The following is a 21,886-nucleotide window of genomic DNA, read 5'->3' as shown; positions in this document are numbered from 1 at the left end:
ACACGTGCCTCTGCAGGTCTAAAGTGCTCAGGTGCTAGGTCCTTTCTACCGAAGCGTGGATTGTCCTGTGTATATCAGAGGCTAGTCATCAGAATTCCAATTGTAAATAATTTGTGAAGTAGTGAGTAAATTCTACGTAACGTAAAACAAAGCTCACATCAGCGCCATTGTTTTTCGTAATAGAATCTAGCTGCTTACTCTAGCCTCCTTGTAGATGATGTAATATTGTGGTCTTGGTGGGTAACAGGGTCTTTGCTTAAATTAGGTGGGACTAGATCAGATCTTGGCCATCCCCTTCCCTGCCACTGTCAAACTGGTAGACAGAGAAGAGCTGGCTGCCCTTGGCTGCAAATGCCATGACAGAGAGCCGGATACACTGCAAGCCAGGAACGGGGAGGCTCAGGCAGCGAGGAGCGCCTGAGAAAGAGCAGCACTTCCAGGGGCCAAAGCCAGGTTACTTTGAGGCTTTGGATATGAGTTTCGCCTCATAATTCACATGGGGGGAAAAAGAGACTATTTTTCTTTCCTTTTTATGTAAGGCTTTATTTTGTTTTTGAGCAGTTTTAGGATCCGCAGCAAAATGGAGAGGAAGATACAAAGATTTCTCATATATCTCCTGCTGCCACATATAAATAGCCTCCACCATTGTCAACATCCTCCACCAAAGTGGTGTATTTGTCATGATTGCGGAACACATCATTACCACCAAAAGTCTGCAGTTTACATTAGAGTTCACTTTTGGCCTTGTATGGTGTATGGTTTTAGACAAATGTATAATGGCAGGTATCTACCATTACAGTATCAGAGTGCTCTGACAGTTCATCCCTCTTGGCCCCTCGACAGACACACATGTTTTTCTGGATAGATAAGTTGTCTAGATTATATAAATCCCATACACCAAGAAATATCTGAATACGATATTCTATAGTAGTCCTTGCTTATCCTGAGCTTTGGTGATGCCTCGTTGCTTCTCAATCACCTGGCAGTCTGGTTGGAATACAGCTTCTGGACCCAGAGGCCTTGGGTGGCCCGAACTCTGCATTCTAAAAAGCATTTATGGATATGGCAGCATCTAGTCAAAGGAACGCACACTGAATGGCAAAGACTGAGCACTCACTCCTTCCATGTGCTTTAGGATTTTCCGGAGATCCATAGCTCTCTTTCCCTCCCTTCTTCCAGGTGTGTGTTGGGAAACACTACCATCCTTGCTGAGTTTGCCACTGATGATGAAGTCAGCCGCTTTCTGGCACAAGCTCAGCCCCCTACACCTGCAGCAACCCCGAGTGCGCCAGCCGCAGGGTGGCAGTCGCTGGAGACCGGCCAGAACCAGTCAGATCCCGTGGGACCTGCTCTGAATCTTTTCGGTGGGTCCACTGGGCTCGGGCAGTGGAGCAGCAGCGCTGGTGGCAGCAGCGGGGCCGATCTTGCTGGCGCTTCGTTGTGGGGGCCCCCAAACTATTCTTCTAGCTTATGGGGAGTCCCAACGGTGGAAGATCCCCATAGGATGGGCAGCCCTGCTCCTTTACTACCTGGTGACCTTCTGGGAGGAGGGTCGGATTCAATCTGAACTTAGAACTTTCAACTCTGACCTCGTGACCTTTTTTGGAACAGCAGCAGCACTAACTTGACCTTTTCGTTTTTTTTTTCAACTTGCAATAAATACATTTTTAAAAGGAAAAAAGAAAACGGAGAGAAAAAAAGGTGGGTCATTGACAGACTGTCTGAGCACATAGTTGCCTCCCTTATAACTTCAGTTTTTTCGTTTGGAATATGAATCCAAAAAGAGAACATATCACTCTTGAAATACTTGAATCATGAACGCCAACCTAGAAAGACAATGTGAAGCAAGTACACATACCATTTAAATTTAAACACAAAAAAATTAAAAAAATTAGTTTCTAGTTTTTCACTTTTTTCATGTTATATGGAAGTTGTTGCTAAGAAACATATATACTGAAAAAAAAATAGCTTTTTAACTTTGTTTGCACTGGGTGTGTTTCCGTCCTTAGGTCTACCATGTTTTGGGAGGGAGGGAAATTCAAAAGAATTGTTGGGGGAGGTGGGAGGGAAGACTTGACGGAGCCTCACTTTAAAAACAAAAACACAAAAAACCTAAAAAAAAAAAAAAAAAAAAGGAAAAAATTTGTGATTGGCTGGTTGATAAATACCAGTGTGTTCTGGCACATGTAACTGCCCAGGCATGCTCGTTCTGGTGTGTGTGTGCACGTGTGTTCATGTGCATTCGCGTGCATCCTTCTCTGTCTCTGTGTGTGTACCTGTGTTCTTCCCTTCTCCCACCACCCTCCCTGACTTCTCAGAAAGCTGCATCGCTGACAGTCTGCAGGCTGGCTGGCCGGCCATCTGCTTTTTATTTCTTTTTTTTTTTTTTTAACTATGAGAACACACAGGCCCGGAGAGCCACTGCTACTAAAAGCAACTCCATTGGGCTGCACTAAGATGAACAGAGCGCTTTTTAATGATGAAAGCAGGGAGCTCCTTTCCATTTGCAACTTAGCCTGAATGCAGGATTTCTCTGGCTGTTCTTTTGACCTAGCAGTAGAGTGGAGCACTGCCAAGTCCAAAAAAACTAGAGCAGGAGGTACCTCGTGGAGCCGCTGTGTGTTTATTTCTGTTCTTTTAAAGTGAATGGCCACCAGGCACATCTGAGTATTTGTTAAGTTTCATGCAGGCCTTTTCGTTAGTTTGAATGGGAACGGAAGATAGTTTTTGGTTATATGATGTCTCAAAAACAGAAAAACCATGTTCCCTCTTTCCTTATGAAGAGGTTTGAGAAATTCATCAGAAAACTAAGTGAAGTTGAGTTCAGTATTTCTGTTGGTTGGTTCTCTTTTTCATTTTATGAAAACAGGAAAGAATAAGTGGTGAGCAGCCTCCTGAAAGCATCTGCAGCTACTCCCTCTGCTCCTCTCTCGCCGAGCGTTACCTGTGCCAGGCCGCGGCGCGTTACAGCACCAGGCCATCACTGACAGAAACGTTTACTTAACGAATGTTCTTAAACCAGTGTGTACTTCAAGCGTTTCCTTTCGTTTCTCTGTGTTGTGTATTTCCTGTGTATGTGATTTTGCTTAGGCAGGTATAACTTAGCAAAGACTTTTAAGTATTGCACCTTTTTTTTTGGTTTTGACCTCTTTCCCCCCCGGCCCTCTTGTAATTTTGCTTTTTTTTATTTCGGTATTTAAAGACTTTTTTTTTTTTAAGCATCAATGTAGTAGTACTCTGGGCTGAACGGGGGGCAGCGTTTAATCCATAGTTATCACCAACATGTATGTACTTATGTTGGAATCAAAATGTATCAGACTGCTTATTGTGAAGAGAATTGCAGCAGACCTGAAGGGGGGTGCAAAGCAGATGGGGTTGGGGGATGTATGCCGGCGATGTGCTCGCACTTGTGTCGACATCCCAGTCTGCATTATACTGTTTAACATAAAGTGCCGACATTTTGTACCAGCAAATACCTGCCCATTCCAATCCTTGGTGGGAGCAGACCTCTTCTGTCCTCTGTAACTTGCTGCTATTGAGGACAAGGGAGTTTTTCTTTCTTTAGCATCTTCAGTGAAGGATACAACAATGTCTAATGTATTTGACTTAGCTTGTGTCTGTGTGTAGATGGGTGAGTGGGTATGTATAGGAAAAGCCTAAAACAAAGTTATTTGCATTTCAGTGGTTTTGTGAGACAAAGAATGGGAAATTCTGTAGCCCTTCTGGGTTACCCTGTTGATTATAAACCTAGCCTCAAAAGAGATTGACAGGCATGACTCAAGTGAGCGTTCACGTGTACAAGCCTGCATGAGCCCTCTGTGGGTAGGTGGTCACACTTGGCGTCTGCAGCGTTGACTCGGCCCCACTGGGTGCCTTGAGCATGCCCTCTTCCTGCTTTCCAATTTGAATCACCACCGTGCCCCTTCCACCACTGTTCCCCATACAAAAGATCTTCCAGCAGCCCCCACTGACTGCTCTGTGTGGAGCAAAGTGCTGTTGTGCAGCGACCACCACGTGAAGAGCAGCTTGTATTCAGACATCTAGAGAAGGACATCAATCGTAGTGTCCCTGGGCCGGGATCATGTCCCCAGGCTCCCGTGAGCCAGTGGTGACCCTGTCCACTGCCGCTCTTGGTTCACTGCTGTGTCCTGCCCCGCCCTCCTCTCCTCCTGCCTGTTGGTTCCTTGACCTGCACTATGGGTTAGTTGAGTTCCTTACGATACTACGGTGAAAGCCGGGTGCTAGAGCCCCTCTTGTTTACAAGACATAATGAGGGATTTGAAATATGTAAAAATAAACATGAGAAGCTAAAATGTTCTTCCATCATAAGCTTAAAGGGAAAAAAACTAAAAACTTTAAAAAAAAAAAAAAAGACCAAAAAGTGCGTGTGTGTATGTGTGTATATATATATATGTATATATATATATATATATACACACATACACATATAAATATATATTTTAGATGAAGACTAACTCTGGGAGCATTTAACAGTGTTTTTTGTTTCTGTTTTTAACATTTATTTTCCTGCTTTAAAATTTGCAAGCATTCTCAGGAATTCTAGGGTAGGAAGCCAGTTTTTTGAAGATGGTTTGTTTAACCGTATCTTATCCTAGATAGATGGCTGTTTCTTTCCTGTTAATAAACTTTTACAAGTTCCTGAAACTTCAAAAAGTTTAAACAATTTTTACTTAAAAAAATGTAAAAAGAAAAGTCTCCAAACATTATTGTCATACTGGGGAATCACACATTTTAAAACACATAGAAATATTTTTTAAAAATTATCAATTTAGCAGCAACAGGTAAATTCATTATCTTAAAAATGTGGGAGAAGGATTAAGCTTTGTAAGAGCTCAATCATGGATTCGTTTGAAATTGTGTGTAGTTTAATGGGAGAGTGTTTGGTGTACATAGATGAGAATGCCATCACTTTGTTCCTTTCCATTTAAGACTGAACTGAAATCCCCACTAGTAATTTTTATTTTTTTAAAGGAACCCTTCTCCCTGTCCCCACAACCCCAGCAACAAAAGAATGAAAGGAAGGAAGGAAGAAACAACAGCTTAAAAAAAAAGTAACTCTAATCTGTAAAATAGTACAGTTGGATTGCTGAGAATCTATGTAAAGAGTTAGGAAATATAGGTTAATAATTTTTGGAACAAATTTTAAATATAGGCATTACTAGAGGAAAATTATCTATGGACTGTTCTATTAATGAAGAATGTCTGTCTTACCTCCATTTGTTATGGGAGGAGGAGAAAATATAGAAGAATCTAATAAGGAACAAGTGATTTTACTTTTTTAGCTCCCAGCTACTGTTGTGCTCGTTTTAATTGCTGTTTTGAAGATCTGCTGCTTCGTTATCCCCATCCCTTAGCTGGAGATGTGGAGTGTTTTCCTTTCAGTTTTTGGTGATGTTGAATTCTTTTGTATTCCCTCCTGGGGCCAGGGGTCAGAATTCCCAAGCATGACCACAGCTTCTTTTAACCATTAAGCTTCCCAGTGGGAAAGAAACTCCAGCTCAACAGGTAAAGGGAGTGGGTGGGGTTGCTGCCTGCAATTTCTCTAAAACCGCTTTAGTGCCTTTGTACATACACCCAGACATCCTGAGCAGGTGGAGACGCATGCATGTGTGTGTGTGGTCCGGTCACTCCACAAATGTAAGATACTCGCTCAGAAAGGAAATTGGAGTGATTCTGGACAGGCCTCAAAGGCAGTGGCCTAAATTTAAAATAAACAGATGTCAAGTGAGCTAAATAGGCTTTTATGTCTCAATAACGTAGAATGCCAAGTTCCTTCCTTGTGTCATGCGCCCTCCATTACTGTGCATTGACTTCTCCGGGTGTGTAATTGTGACAGCCGCAGTGATTTGGAAAGTCTCTTCGTGTTGGGCCAATAGAAAGGGGTTCCTGTTGCTCTTGTCCTTTGTCTCCTCCCCCTTTCCCCCAGACCGCCCCCTTCTTTTTGTCAGCTTGCTGGGAGCTTTGCTTTATTGGTTGGCAGTGACCTAAGAACAGGATATAGTGAGGATATCACGGGAGAGAGAAGCTCTTTCCATGGTACTCTTTGGCAAGAGCCATGTCTACTAAGAGGTTAGGTGACTTCAGTACACTTAGAAAATTCAGTGAGAGTGCCTTCTCTTCCACCACACTCTGGCATAGATACAGGCTTGCTGGTCACCTCTCATTATATGGATTTATTTTTAAAACATTTTGATTTCGTTAATTTGAGCTTTCCTTTTTTTTATTTTTTTCACTAGTTAATTCTTTTTAAAACACTTGATGACTAGTGGCTAGAGATGTGTACAACTCTTGCACATCACGAACTTCATTTCTACCTACCACATGAGTAACCAAAAGAAAAGCAGCACTAATAGTGAAAGGGGTGTCTCACATCAGATAGAGGACCACGACTGTCAGTTAGATCCAGTGCCGTGACCTAACTTTAGGGGTTGAAAAAAGTTCAGATCTCTGAGACACTGTGAAGAAATGGGATGGCTCATGGAACATCTCTGGTCCTTCAGTCCCTACCCCTGGATGTGTTTCATTTACAGCATTCACAGGAGTTTACTGAGCAATGTTGCAAATTAAGGTTCCAAACCAAATTATTTAATCAGTGTCCCCACAATAAATCATTATCCATCTATTGCCAGTTAGTTTTATTTATAGCAATTTGATTTTCTAGTAGTATGGCTCCTGTTCTAAGAATTTTCCCACCTCTTCTGACACGAATGTAGCATAAGTTAGCAATCGGTTCTTCCAAACTTCTGTGGGTTGAATATGGCATATAAGATACACAAGAGGAAAAAGAAAGGAGAAGATAAAACTCCTGCCTGAGCATTTGGAAGCACCTTTATTAATACATGTATCTCACAGAAACTGGAAGTTCATGGGCTGTTAACTTTTTGCAAATATTCACTCATTTTTACTACTTATTTTGGAGGGGCGTGTGATTTTTGTAGAGTAAACAGCCAGATTCCATTTTGACCTCAAATGCTGTGTACTTTTTAATTTCATGTTTTATATTCTGCCATCTTGCCTCTTCTCTAAAACAAAGAAAATGTCTGCATGCTGAGCAAAATGCTTACGCCAAGCCTATTTTTCCCTGCAGAGTAAACAGGATGTATTCAACAAACTTGGCTGTAATAGCCATCTCTAAGATTAGGGAACAATTGAGTCTTTATATAGAAAAGATCCCTTTTATCCCCATCTTCAGAGTTAAAATTCAACATTTAAAGCTTTATAGGTTATTGTTTTAGATTTGAGATTTTTGATTTTGTTTTTAAGTATCTATAAGGTCTTCAGGAGTAAGATAAATTTTTAGCTGGTTAAAAAAAAATTTTCCTCTCCAGTGTTTTTGCCAAGTTTCGTCACACTTCATGTGTATGCATTAACTATACTTCTTAGTGTTACTGCAAAAAAAAAAAAAAAAAAAAAAAATCCTTGTTCTTTAGTTGTGTTTTTCCTCCTGTGTGTGTACAACTACGGCCACGTGATAATGCAGATGAAAATATTCTAGCCTGTGTGTACACAATGAATTGTCAGTCTTCAGACCTCATGGTCATTGAGAAATAGGGACCCACAACCCCTGCTGCACACCACATCCTACCCCCTTCTTTATCTGCAACTGCAGGGAGTCAAGAAACACGTAAATATACATAGGACATCGTCATTCTGTAAGAAAACAGAATATTATCTAGATTTCCAGAGTTGGTGAACACCCTGTGATACGGTCTGTGGCCAGCACCAACAGTGTGTGTATTTTCAGAAATGGTCCCTAAGTGTCAGTGTTTTTTTCTTGATCTTAAATTTGACAAAGGGGGTGGTAATATCACATTCTTTAGACTTGAAATAATTATCAGCTCCAAGAATCTATGAACATAGTAATAACTTAATAAAATTCAACATTGACCCTCCCTCACCTGCTCACCATTCCTCCCTACCCCGTGCCTCTGAAGAAAGGGGCCGTGACTGGGCGCGGTGGCTCACGCCTGTAATCCCAGCACTTTGGGAGGCTGAGGCGGGTGGATCACATGGTCAAGAGATAGAGACCATCCTGGTCAACATGGTGAAACCCCGTCTCTACTAAAAATACAAAAAATCATCTGGGCATGGTGGTGTGTGCCTTTAATCCCAGCTACTCAGGAGGCTGAGGCAGGAGAATTGCCTGAACCCAGGAGGCGGAGGCTGCGGTGAGCCGAGATCGCACCATTGCACTCCAGCCTGGGTAACAAGAGTGAAACTCCATCTCAAAAAAAAAAAAAGGGGGGGGCCGTGAACATCTATGGGGTGGTAAAGGAGGAACACTGGCCAGGGAGTGGAGAGCTACTCCTCCAGCAGCTCAGCATCCACGCTGCCCTCATGCGTGTGGCCACTGGGACCAGATCCCTAGTGATTGTGGCATACCCCTAACGTGAGTAGTTTTTAAGCTGTCTCTTGTCACAACCTCCCGCCGCCACCCAAAAAAGTAACTAAAGTTGCAGAATCTGCCAGTGTTTGCCTCACAGAATTTAAATCGTTCCTTCTTGAATTAGCTATATACCTGAATTTGTTTTTAATGAGAAACTGTACATGGCCAGGACAGATGGTACCTTGGCCAAGGAGTCTTTGCAAAGCTCAGTCACCAGTTCTTCACTGTGACCAATACTTGTTTTGTTCATGGGAGGGGAAGATCAGATAAATAGGGAAGGAGAATTCTATGTTAAATAAAAAAAGAAATAGTGTCCATTTTAAAGCACTTGGGGCCTCAAGTTCATTTTCAAACTATAAATCATTGCTTTGGAAATAAATTCCCGATTGTAATTGACCCATATCTAGCCAATATCAGTAAGTTTCAAAGTCAAGAATGATTAAAATACATATATGTGTGTATAAGTTGGGATGGTTTGTTTTTTTTGTTTGTTTGTTTTGTAGTTGTTTTCAGAAAGGGAAATTTCTCTTTACTGCTCACAGTGAGCAGCAAAAGAAAGTTGTCGAGGTGGCTTATGATGCTGTTGTAGCAGAGCTGTGAAAGGAAGTGCTTGTCTTTCCCTCCCGCCCTCCAGAATCTGGCATTCTTTCTCCTTTGGCTACTGAAAGGTGTGCACAGCTCCCAGAGGGGTGGGTGTAAAAGTTGACTGGAGGCGAGGTGGAGCAGCCTTACTGCCAGGACTAGCCCCACAGCAGAGCTTTACAGAGAGGAGGACAGTATATCCTATGTGTGTTCGCCAAAAATGGAAAAGGTGGGTATTTATGCAAAACAAAAACTTTTGGAACCCTTTAAGAAGTGACCTACCTTTTAAAGGTAGTATAGTCTCTCACCAAGTGATGCATTTTAATGTGACACCTCTTGCCAGAAATTTGGGGATAAGATAGAACACATGTGTTTAAAACACCATCCACCCCCCTTTTTTAGTTTTGTCTAAGGAATTACTTAAGTGTAGTATTTCTGAATGTGCCTTTGTGAGTACAGAGACCGTCTGTTTTCAGAAGAGGCTATCCATTGGATACAAACGAAAAGATGGTCAGCTTAAGTCTTTAGGGAAGTCAGAGTTTCTCCTGGAAAGTCCCAGGGGCAGCTGTTGAGATTTCATTAGCATCAATATTGCACAGTGTAGAGTTGTGTGGAAGAGATTCTGGGACTGGGGGGAGCAGACAGTTAGGGGGAGGTGCGCAGGTGCTGCAGACCCAGGTTAGTCCAAGAGCGCAGGGTTACACATCTGCATTCCCTAGTTTTCTCTGTGTGTATGTTTGTGCTCATGTGGCTGTGGCTGTTTTATTATTTGTTTTTCTGTAAGCACTGGAGAATTGGAATATGGTGATACTTGTGACACATTCATGCACGTACATGAGGCATTTTCCAGCTTCTGCCGTGTGCAGAGCGGGCAGCATACTTTTACCCTTTGAGTCTGTGTCCTGAGGCGGCCGTTCTGTTCCCACATGGGCGTCACGTCATGTCGCTGTTGATGCAAACAGGGTTTTGAAGAGTTAATTAAGATTGAAGCGCTTGAGAAATGAAAAATCTGCAATCATGTTTTATTTCTTCAGAGCTATGATAGTTTAACACAGAAGTCTGTAGTGTCTCTTCATTTGCTTTTATGTTTTAAACAATTTCACCTCTTCTCCCCACTCCTATCTTCTAAAGAAATACCAAGCAAATGCTAAGGGCCATTTCCATGATTCCTCAGAACTACCCCAAAGAGGAAGACAGTCCCTCCCGCTCGATTCCTTCAGCTTCATTCAGGAAGACACAGGGAGGAGAGATGCTGCTCCTGCGCTTTGCTCTAATTCCTCTCTCATGGCCTTGAAATGTATTATTATGCAAATGTGAATTTTGATACTGAATTTAAGAAGAGGTTGTTGGATTTTCTGTTTTTAAAAAAAAAAAAAAAAGTCCCACATGTGGTCATCGTCGCTTCTTTATGTTGTAAGGTGAATTTGTAACTATGCATTCTGCAAAAGTGGGGGAGGAGAGGGCAGAAAGGGGAAGGGAGTGGCTTTGTATCCTGTTCTCCAGTTTCTGTGTCCATGGTGTCCCCGTGTCCTGGAGGGGAAGGGGAGAAAGAGATGATGTGGTAAGGTCAGCGCAGCGAGGTAGAAAGAGACCTCCGAGTCCTCTTGCCACTGTTGCGGGCAGGTCTGATGGCCAGGTTAAATTCCAGGGGGCCTGCAGTTCCTGTCGACCATTGTGGCTCGGGATTCTTGATCCTAGCCGTGCAGTGTTAATCCAGGGCAGCGGTGGAAGTCCACAGGCTCCAGTGTTCTCTGGAAAAAGTACTCGTCCTGTCCTGAACTCAGAACCCTTCGCGCTCAGGAAACCATGCCTCACTCGTGCTGACCTGAAAGTTCATCGTTAGGTCAATTTTGAAAAATTCCTCCTCCTCTCTCTTTTTTTAAATATTTCTTTCTTCCTTTGTAATCATTTTTAAGTGAACTTACTCTTAGTTATAAGGAACTGTCCTGCTCTGTGGGGAAGAGGGCTGTTGCTTGGCAGGCAAGAAAGTTTTCTCTTCCCTACCCACCATCCCTCTCTCTGCTTCCCTTTGACGGGTTGAATGAAGCCAGTGAGCTGTGAGTGTTTGACAGGGGAGGCCTGCATGCAGTCTCTTCTTCATCCTAACAATTCCTTTGTTGACCTTGCCTGTGATAAATCTCATGGCGCCTGCATTGCTCTGGTCTAGGCACTATTTGCAACACACAGTATCGTGAGTGAGAGATTGTTTTGCCTATATTCAGTGTTTTCCATGCAGCAATTCTTGTTGTTAATGTTCACAGTACTGTAACGAGTAACAGACTTGATCACAGTCTCCTCGTACCTGTGCGTGACTGCGCAGGCATGATCTTATCAGGGTTCCAATCTGTTAGATTGCCTTTAAACAAAAGACAAAAAAATAAAATAAAATCCTGACGTTTCAGCTGTCTCACACAAAATAATACCTCGAGGTACATTTCCCCCCTGCAATGTAAACCCTTAATTCCTCTCTCCCTTCTGACATCAGTGGATTATCCTTTTTAAAATATGAACATGTAAGTAGCAGGATAACTTTAAAAAACTTTTTCTTTGCTGTGAAAGTAACCCTAAAATACGTTTTCTTTTTTTTTTTTTTTCTTCTTTTTTTGTGTTTTGTTTTTTGTTTTTAAACCATCAGAAGTTTCAGATCTTTCTCTTTCATGTTGAAGAAGAAAGAGCAGAGCTGGTCGGGGGAGTGGGTTTGCACTCGTGGTAGGGGGGCGTTCCCTCCACTACCTTCCACACAATTGACAGCAGACCAGCATCTGAACCTTGTCTTGTCCAACCACGGTGGCTCACACCTGAAATTAAACCCCCATCTCTACTAAAAATACAAAAATTAGCCCGACACAGTGGCGTGTGCCTGTGGTCCCAGCTGCTCTGGAGGCTGAGGCAGGAAAATTGCTTGAACCTGGGAGATGGAGGTTGTGGCGAGCTGAGATCGCGCCACTGCACTCCAGCATGGGTGACAGAGCGAGACTTCCACTCAAAAAAGTAAAATTTAAAAAGAAAAAAAAAAACCCTGTCTTAAATAGCTGCCATCTCTTCCAGCAGTCTAGTGCCAGGGTGAGGAGTGTCTGAATTTCTCTCTTCCAGAAGATCCATCCCCTCCAGAGACTCCAGAATGTTCTCCACACAAGACCTGGAGATCTTAACCTTTCTTGGTTCAAACACACACATACACATCCCTTGAGTAACTCAGTTATCATTTTGTAGTTCACAGAGGGATTTAGTCCCTGGCATTTTGGTTTGCGCTTTAGAATCCATAGCCATGTCACTTGGTGATGATCTGGAAATGTACTATTTTCTTACTTAGGAAGAAACTTGTGTAAGGAGATGTGCAAACCACCTTGAAAGCCATGTGCATCCTCAGTGCTTCCCCCTCCGTGAGGCTCAAAGCTGACATTAAGTGGAGGGAAATGCTTTTAACAAATGCTGCTTGTGTGGATCTGTCAGCTAGTGCTTGCCTAGATCTGGGCACCCGTGAAGCAGGGTTGGAATGGATCATTTTGAACTGCTTCTTTACAGACACCCCCTTCGCCACCGTCTTTAAGATAAACCCTTTACTAGTCAAGAAGCCCTTTTCAGTTGGATCTCACTAACCTTGTATAGTGACGACTTCCTTGAAGGAAGAAGCTTGATTATAAGTGCATGCATATTATCCACCTCCTTCTGATTTGGGCACTGCCGTCCTTGGACTTTTATTTATTTTGTTTATCTGAAGGCCCTTTTTCTATCAGTCTCCCTCTGATCCCTCATGGGTTCTGCCTGCCCTGGTATCTCTTATACAATGCTCCCAAAGGGCTTTGCTGATCTCTGCACTTCTTTCCTGGGACACTCCCCCACCACCACCGTTTGCACACGCCAGTGACCAAAGTGTATGCAGTGATCTCACAGAAGACATAAAAAATGGTGCATGCACCGTGAATGTGCTCAGAGACACGTGCACAAGATTCTGCACCCTTGGCCTTAATCTCAGTATGACTTACGGTGCAGGAACATTTTTAACAGGTTTAAAAAAAAAAAAAAAAAAAACCCTTCTGGGAGGAAAAAAATAAAAAGCAGATACAACAGCTCAACTGTGCCCACTCCTAACTCTCCACTATGTGCTTATAACTTCACATTCTGTGCCCACTCCCCTCCCACCTCATCCCTGTTTTGCGTAACCAAAAAACAGACAACAAAAGCAACCTGAGGAGAGGTTTCTGGACTATTTTATCTGTCTCCATTTAGATGGAGATATAAATGCTGCTTTGGGTTCCATAATCCTAGGGGGCTATGTTTACATAGTAAAATACATCCTACCAAATCACAAAACAGTGAATATTGGGAGTCACTTCACAGAGACGCAAGAGGACCTGAGGGGCGCAGCAGAGGAGGGCAGGGGAGAAGTACCATTCAAATTTGTGATCTGTGGCTCCCTTCCTCCTCCTCGCCTCCCTTCACGTCTCTCTCTGCCCCCTTTAGACAGAAGGTGCAGAAAAGGGCATCAAAAAGAGGCCAGATTGTTTTAAAAGGCAGCTTTCCAACTTTGCACACTAACAGGTAACAGGAAGGTACAGCAAAAATCCTCTCATCTGAAACACTGTCAGCAGAAACAAAACCTGTAAAAATGACGAATCAGCTGCACATATTGATGCTCTCTGCAAGTTACCTATAAGTGTTTTGTTTTTTTTCTTATACTTGAAATCGCTTTTACGATATTATTTTGGTGGCTTTCTTTTCTCTCTTTGATGGGCCATGGAGAAGGTAGATGATGGGATTTAAGGACACGGTGGGGGGAGAAAAGGGAGGATGTGGCATCGTCTTTTTTTTTTTTTTTTTTTTTAACAGAGGTTGACTCGAACTCCCATATGTTGAGATTGCTCCTCATATTACTGGTTTTACATGGACACAGAAACTAGGCACTTTAGAGGTGCACTTGCATGGCAGGCTGGGCCCCCCTTTTCTATATTTTATTTTCCTTTTTAGTATAGTGGTACTTAAAATCACTGGTTCACTTAAACAAACAATAAAATGTTAAACTCTACTAATGTACAAATAAGCTGAAAAGTTGCATTTTATGTGTATTTTTTGCCATAGCAGGTACTGTATTTCTCATGCTGGATTTCAAAAAAAAAAAAAAATTATCAAAAACAAACAAAAAAAAAAACTAAAGGGTGGTGTTTTATTGGATTGTGACAGGTTGAGTAATAAGGAATTAAGTCGTCGTCATTTCATTAAAACTGAGAGATGATGTAATACATATATAAGAGTTTTCTGAAGGGTTTTTTTGGGCTTTTAAACAGCTTATTTTTGTTTTTGTTTAGTTTTTTTATTTTATTTTATTTTGGAAAGATATGATTGTATTATGTGCAACTCAGTTGCTTACATTATAACTACAAAATATTTTTGGGTTCCTGGAAAAAAAAAAAAAGAAAAAAGACTAATAAATGTGTTTGGCTGCTAAGCATTTACTATTGTGGTTTCCTGTTTTGTTCTGCCAGTTTGATTTGCTTATTTGTTGACTGTTTATATATTGTTTTCCAATTCTTCTCTCCCTGCTCCACATGTAAAAGCTGTCAGAAATTCAGCATTTGAATTGGGGCCGCAAATTTGCCTATCTTGTCACGTGGTGTTAGGGTTGGCTGGTTGGTTTGTGCTGCTCACCACCTGCCCCAGTGCTGAATGTGGTTCTGCCACAGTGCAGGTTCAAATCCTTTAAAAGAAGCTGATGTTCTCCTTCTACCTTTGGCTGTTGTCTTGTTTAATCCTAATTTGCATTTGGAATGAGAACACCAGATGAGAGAAGACACCTGCCTAGAGTTGCGCTGCATTCCACCGCTGCGGTGCCCAGGGACGATAACCAGCGAGTTAGCTTTGTCCAGCAAATGCCCGTGGAGTGCTCCTCTGCCCTGCTTCAGGTGCCGCAACACTGCGGAGGAGCATGATAACCATAACCATTGGGCTAGATTTTCAGCTCTGATTTATTTGTGGTTAGCTGTTAAAACAGAGACTTGTTAGATAAGTGATTGTGAAACAACTCTAGAATGGCAAAGAAGAAGAATGGACGGGAACTAATATTTGCTCATTTCCAGGTACTTTTGCATCTGATTTTATTCTCAGAATGCTGTGAGAAAGATCATTAGGAAGCTGAGGCTCAGAATTATTTTTCTTTTTTTTTTCTTTTTTTTCTTTTTTTTTTTTTTCCCCCGAGACAGAGTCTCACTCTCTCACCCAGACTCGAGTGCAGTGGTGCAGTCTTGGCTCACCACAGCCTCTGTCTCCCGGGTTCAAGCCTCAGCCTCCTGAGTAGCTGGGACTATAGGCACATGCCATCATATCTGGCTAGTTTTTGTGTTTTGTTTTTTGTTTTTTTGTTTTTTTGTTGTTTTTTTTTTGAGACAGAGTTTCGCTCTTGTTACCCAGGCTGGAGTGCAATGGCGCGATCCCGGCTCACCGCAACCTCCGCCTCCTGGGTTCAGGCAATTCTCCTGCCTCAGCCTCCTGAGTAGCTGGGATTACAGGCATGCGCCACCACGCCCAGCTAATTTTTTGTATTTTTAGTAGAGACGGGGTTTCACCATGTTGACCAGGATGGTCTCGATCTCTTGAGCTCGTGATCCACCCGCCTCGGCCTCCCAAAGTGCTGGGATTACAGGCATGAGCCACCGCGCCCGGCTGTTTTTGCGTTTTTAGTAGAGACAGGATTTCACCATGTTGGCCAGGTTTCAAACTCCTGATCTCAGGTGATCTGCCTGCTTCAGCCTCCCAAAGTGCTGGGATTACAGGCATGAGCCACCACTCCCAACTGACTCAGAATAATTAGCCAATAGAGGTTTCTTATTATAAGCGGAGCACTATTCTAAGCGTGTGATGTATATGCATTCTGTTAACTGAAACTCATTGTCAAGGGTGAAACCAACTAGGAAACCAGATTGGATTCATAAGTTATACCATGGCCGGGCACAGTGCTCATGCCTGTAATTCTAGTATTTTAGGAGGCCAAGGTGGGCGGATCACTGGAGGTCAGGAGTTCAAGACCAGCCAAGCTAACAATGGGGTGAAAAACCCCATCTCTACTAAAAATACAAAAATTAGCTGGGTGTGGTGGTATGCACCTGTAATCCCAGCTACTCAGGAGGCTGAAGCAGGAGAATCACTTCAACCCAGGAGGTGGAGGTTGCAGTGAGCCAAGATCGCACCGTTGGACTTCAGCCTGGGCGACAGTGTGAGACTCCATCTCAAAGGAACAACAACAAAATTACGCCCAAATGCCTCTGCTGAAAAATACCTGGATTTCTGAGAAAAGGTCTTTAAAACCCCTGTTGTATAAAGTGGTAGGCCATATGCCATCCCATTCTTTGATCACAAAAGAAGTAAACCTTGAAAAATGGAGAAAAGAGGCAGCAGATGTTCAGAAACACAGAGGGCCTGCCTGTCACAGGTAGGTGCTCTTATTGAGGAGTAGAGATATTGCAGAGATTATAAAGACCTTTGTTACCAAAGGCATTGTTTTAAATTTGAATTATTTTAAAAACGTATAAATGGGGCCGGGCGCGGTGGCTCAAGCCTGTAATCCCAGCACTTTGGGAGGCCGAGGCGGGTGGATCATGAGGTCGAGAGATCGAGACCATCCTGGTCAACATGGTGAAACCCCGTCTCTACTAAAAATACAAAAAATTAGCTGGGCATGGTGGCGCGTGCCTGTAATCTCAGCTACTCAGGAGGCTGAGGCAGGAGAATTGCCTGAACCCAGGAGGCGGAGGCTGCGATGAGCCGAGATCGTGCCATTGCACTCCAGCCTGGGTAACAACAGTGAAACTCCATCTCAAAAAAAAAGCAAAAACAAAAACGTATAAATGGTTAAGTGGAATTAAAGGTGGTAGTGAAGACGTTAGCATCTGACCTAGTTTTCCTCACCACAAATGTGTCCTACCATCATCTTGGGTGACTTCAGTGTCCACATGGGAAATCCACCTACATAACCTGGGCTTCTCAACCCCTTCCTCCAGCCCACCCAAAATTGCTCCCCTGCATAGTCCCTGGTCCATGACCATCTGTCCCAACTGGCTACCACTCCTCTGGCTAAGTTTTGACATCATCAACCATCAACCTCTGGATCCGGTTTAGATTCTTGGCCTGTAATGTCAGTCACATGGCTGCCAATACCCATACTTTACCTTGCTGCTCTGTTTTCTTGACACCTATCTGACCACCTGCCCACTTTGGAAGAACTCTTATTTTCTGTTTTCCAAGAGCACCCAAAAGCAGCCCAGCGTTGCTGGGAAAAAAAGTCACTACAGGGACTCATGCAAACCCACTATAACCTACCCCCCAGTGAGACCTTGACGCTGCCCAGCAGGCTTCCTCTCCTCCTCAGCTCACTCTACCACTTCTTTCTGAATTATTGTTTTAGAGGCAAGGTCTCACAGTGTTGCCCAGGCTAGAGTGTAGTGGTGTGATCATAGCTCACTGTCATCTTAACCTTCTGAGTTCAAGTGAGCCTCCCGCCTCAGCCCCTAGAGTAGCTAGGATTACAGGCGTGTGCCACCACACTGACTAATTTTTTATACAGATGAGGTCTCACTCTGTTGCCCGGGCTGGCCTTATCCTCCTGCCTCAGCCTCCCAAAGTGCTGGGATTACAAAAGTGAGCTGTCATGTGCAGCTGCCTCTCCCAAATATTTTAAGACCTTTTCTGATTTCAAATCTTAACCCCCTTTCTCACTCAACTGAGGACTTTGCCTGCAAGTAGAGAGAGAAAATTAAGAGATACCAGGAAAATGCCCTCAAATTGCTGCTTCCAAACTATGAGAAATCTGTCTCCCTTCTTACTCTGGTTCCTTCTCTGGTGCTCGGGATCCTTCCTTTCCTGCCCTCTCATAGCTTTTACCTCCGTAACCCATTCTCTCTCCATGCATTCACTGGGGCGCTCATGCCCTTCACATGCTTGCGTCCATCCCATGATGAAGCTCACACTCCAACCACTGCCCTGCCAGTATTTTTACTCTCCAGAAGTGTTCTCACTTCCCCTTACAGTCTTCCAATCTGGTTTCTGCTCCTATCATTTCACTAAAAGAGCCTTCTTGAAGGTCACTAACAACCTCTCTTAAGTTTAGTGGTCATGAACATTTTCCTACTGAGACCACAAATCCTAGACTTCCTTCTGTGTTCTGATGTGTTCCTCTGTCTCCTGTGTCTCTCACACTTTCATCCTCTTACCTGGCCAGCAAATGTTGGGTCGCATCAGTGCTCAAATCCAAGCCCTCCTTTGTTTATATTAGGGTCTCACTCTGTTGTCCAGGCTGGAGTGCAGTGGCACAATCACTAGCAGCCCCCAAGTCCTGGGCTCAAGTGATCCTCCTGTCCCAGCTTTCCCAGTAGCTGGGACTGCAGGTGTGCACCACCATGACCGGCTAATTAAAAACAAATTTTTTTTTAGAGACAGGGTCTTGCAGTTTTGCCCAGGCTTGTCTCAAACTCCTGGCCTTCAACAATCCTCCTATTTCGGCCTCCCACTAAGTGCTGGATTACAACAGTCATGAGCCACCATGCCAGGCCATTCCTTTTTCTTAGTTACACCAAGCTCATGCCCCACCCAAGGCTGTTAACACTTCTTTCCTGTGCCTGGAATGCACTTTCCCCTGCATCTTTGCCTAGTCTGTGACCAAATGTGAGGCCTTACCCGATCATCCTATCCAAAAACGGCTGTCACAACTCCCAAACCCATCCTCTTTGTCTTGCTAGATTTTCTTCATAAAACGTAACTGCTAAGCCGGGCATGGTGGCTCACGCCTGTAATCCCAGCACTTTGGGAGGCTGAGGCGGGCAGATCACGAGGTCAAGAGATCGAGACCATCCTGGTCAACATGGTGAAACCCCGTGTCTACTAAAAATACAAAAAAATTAGCTGGGCATGGTGGCACGTGCCTGTAATCCCAGCTACTCAGGAGGCTGAGGCAGGAGAATTGCCTGAACCCAGGAGGCGGAGGTTGCGGTGAGCCGAGATCGCGCCATTGCACTCCAGCCTGGGTAACAAGAGCGAAACTCCGTCTCAAAAAAAAAAAAAAAAAAAAACGTAACTGCTCCATAAAATTGTCTTACTTCTTCATTTTCCATCTCCCTCACTGAAATGTGAGCACCAAAAAGGGCAGAATTCTGTGGTGTTCACCTGCTCTAGGGCCTAAAGCTTCTGTGGCTTTAATGAACCATCCATATGTGAATGATTCCTAAATTCATTTTCTCTTTTTTTCTCATTTTCTTTTCATCCTCATCAAGTCTGTTAACTGAGTAAATGACTTCCTAAATTCCTATCCAACCCTTACCATTGAGCTCCAGACCTGTATTTCCAAGTACTCAGCTGTATTTTTTTTTTTTTTTTTTTTTTTTTTTTTTTTTTAGATGCAGTCTTGCTCTGTCACCAGGCTGGAGTGCAATGGCGCAATCTTGGCTCACTGCAACTCTGCCTCCCAAGTTCAAGCGATTCTCCTGCCTCAGTTTAATTTTTGTATTTTTAGTAGAGACGAGGTGTTGGCCAGGATGGTCTCAATTTCTTGACCTCATGATCTGCCCACCTTGGCCTCACAAAGTGCTGGGATTACAGGTGTGAGCCACGGTGTTCGGCCATACTTAGCTATCTTTTTTTTTTTTTTTTTTTTTTTTTGAGACGGAGTTTCGCTCTTGTTACCCAGGCTGGAGTGCAATGGCGCGATCTCGGCTCACCGCAACCTCCGCCTCCTGGGTTCAGGCAATTCTCCTGCCTCAGCCTCCTGAGTAGCTGGGATTACAGGCACGCGCCACCACGCCCAGCTAATTTTTTGTATTTTTAGTAGAGACGGGGTTTCACCATGTTGACCAGGATGGTCTCGATCTCTTGACCTCGTGATCCACCCGCCTCGGCCTCCCAAAGTGCTGGGATTACAGGCTTGAGCCACCGCGCCCGGCTTAGCTATCTTAATGATACTACAAACTCAGTAAATCCAAAACAGAATTTGACCTTTCTGCATGCCCCACCTCCAGCCCTGTGGTAACTGACACCACTATTCATCCAGCAATAAAGCCTAAAAACCTAAGAGGATTCTTGGACTCTGCTGCTTCCTTTCCTTCCTTAGCTAATCCTTCACCAAGCTGGGTTGATTGTACTTCTTCATCTCTTCCTCCTTTCCTTTTTTTTTGTTTTTTTGTTTTTTTTTGTTTGTTTGTTTTTTGAGACTGAGTCTAGCTCTGTTGCCAGGCTGGAGTGCAGTGGTGTGATCTCGGCTCACTGCAACCTCCTCCCGGGTTCAAGTGATTCTCCTGCCTCAGCCTCCCTAGTAGCTGGGATTATAGGCACACACCACCATGCCCAGCTAATTTTTTATTTTAGTAGAGACGGGGTTTCACCACGTTGGCCAGGATGGTCTCTATCTCTTAATCTTGTGATCTGCCCACTTGGCCTCCCAAAGTGCTGGGATTACAGGTGTGAGCCACCGCGCCCGGCGCCCCCCCACTTTTTTTTTTTTTTTTTTTTGAGACAGAGTCACTCTGTCACCCAAGCTAGAGTACAGTGGCACAATCTCCACTCACTGCAATCTGTGCTGCCCAGGTTCAAGTGATTCTCCCGCTTCAGCCTCCTGAGTAGCTGAGATTACAGGCACCCACCACCACACCCAGCTAATTTTTGTATTTATAGTAGAGACGGGACTTCGCTATCTTGGCCAGGCTGGTCTTGACTCCATTCCTTGTGATCCACCTGCCTCGGCCTCCCAAAGTGCTGGGATTACAGACATGAGCCATCACGACTGGCCCTCTTTTCCACCTTTCTTAGGCCACTTACGTTGTCCAAGCTAGATTACCTACACCGTTAAGTCTTATCTAGTTCACTGCATTAGCCTGGCTGGTTTCTCACTTGATGTTCACTCCAGGACCCCTGCCTCCAATACATTCTATATGTAATAGCAGGGAGAATACATTTCAAAGTATAAACCTGATGAAGCCTGGCACAGTATCTCACACCTAAAATCCTAGCACTTGGGGAGGCTAAGGCAGGAGGATTACTTGAACCCAGGAGATCGGGACTAGCCTGGACACATGGCCAGACTCCCTCTCTACAGAATTTTAAAAGTAGCCAGGCATGGTGGTGTGTACCTGTGGGCCCAGCTGCTCCAGAGGCTGAGGTGGGAGGATCACTTGAACACAGGTCAAGGCTGCAGTGAACCATGGTTGCGCCACTGCACTCCAGCCTGGACAACAGAGCAAGACCCTGTCTCACGGAAAGAAAAAAAAAGGCTGAATTTTAAAATTTTTCATAGAGGTGGGGGGTCTCACTTTCTTGCCCAGGCTGGTAAACTCCTGGGCTCAAGGGATCCTCCCATCCCAGCCTCCTAAAGTGCTGGGATTACAAGTGTGAGCCACTGCACCTGCGCGAGATGCAAAAGCGAGGTTTTTAAAAGGTTGAAATATAAACAGAAAACACTCAGAAGACGTGTTAGTTGAATTAGGGCTCACAAAACAAAGTAAGATTTCTGTTTAAAGATGTTACCTTAGGTAACAGTGAAAGTCAGTTGGAAGTGTCTAAGTAGCAGCCTTTTTTTTTTTTTTTTTTTTTTTGAGACGGAGTTTCGCTCTTGTTACCCAGGCTCGAGTGCAATGGCGCGATCTCAGCTCACCGCAACCTCCATCTCCTGGGCTCAGGCAATTCTCCTGCCTCAGCCTCCTGAGTAGCTGGGATTACAGGCACGTGCCACCATGCCCAGCTAATTTTTTGCACTTTTAGTAGAGACGGGGTTTCACCATGTTGACCAGGATGGTCTCGATCTCTCGACCTCGTGATCCACCCGCCTCGGCCTCCCAAAGTGCTGGGATTACAGGCTTGAGCCACCGCGCCTGGCTAGTAGCAGCCTTTAAACATCAAGAATGAAAACTCTGGAGAGCCTGTGGA

General features: G+C 44.0%; 1 protein-coding gene across 12 annotated transcripts in view; it reads left to right on the top strand.

The window, feature by feature from the left end:
• The window catches only part of TNRC6B (trinucleotide repeat containing adaptor 6B), a 296,001-nt gene extending 282,954 nt beyond the window's left edge, over positions 1-13,047 (top strand). For all 12 annotated transcript variants that reach the window (XM_074390906.1, XM_074390915.1, XM_074390905.1 and 9 more), the window contains one exon: positions 1,180-13,047. In XM_074390906.1, the coding sequence (XP_074247007.1) occupies positions 1,180-1,567 (388 nt within the window). In that variant the 3' untranslated portion in view covers positions 1,568-13,047. The remainder of the gene's footprint in view (positions 1-1,179) is intronic.
• Positions 13,048-21,886: the final 8,839 nt, after the last annotated feature.

This window comes from Saimiri boliviensis, chromosome 21, assembly GCF_048565385.1.
Source record: "Saimiri boliviensis isolate mSaiBol1 chromosome 21, mSaiBol1.pri, whole genome shotgun sequence".
NCBI lineage: Eukaryota > Metazoa > Chordata > Mammalia > Primates > Cebidae > Saimiri > Saimiri boliviensis.
Note: the sequence above shows the minus strand (reverse complement) of the source record. Positions and strands in the feature narration are given on the sequence as shown.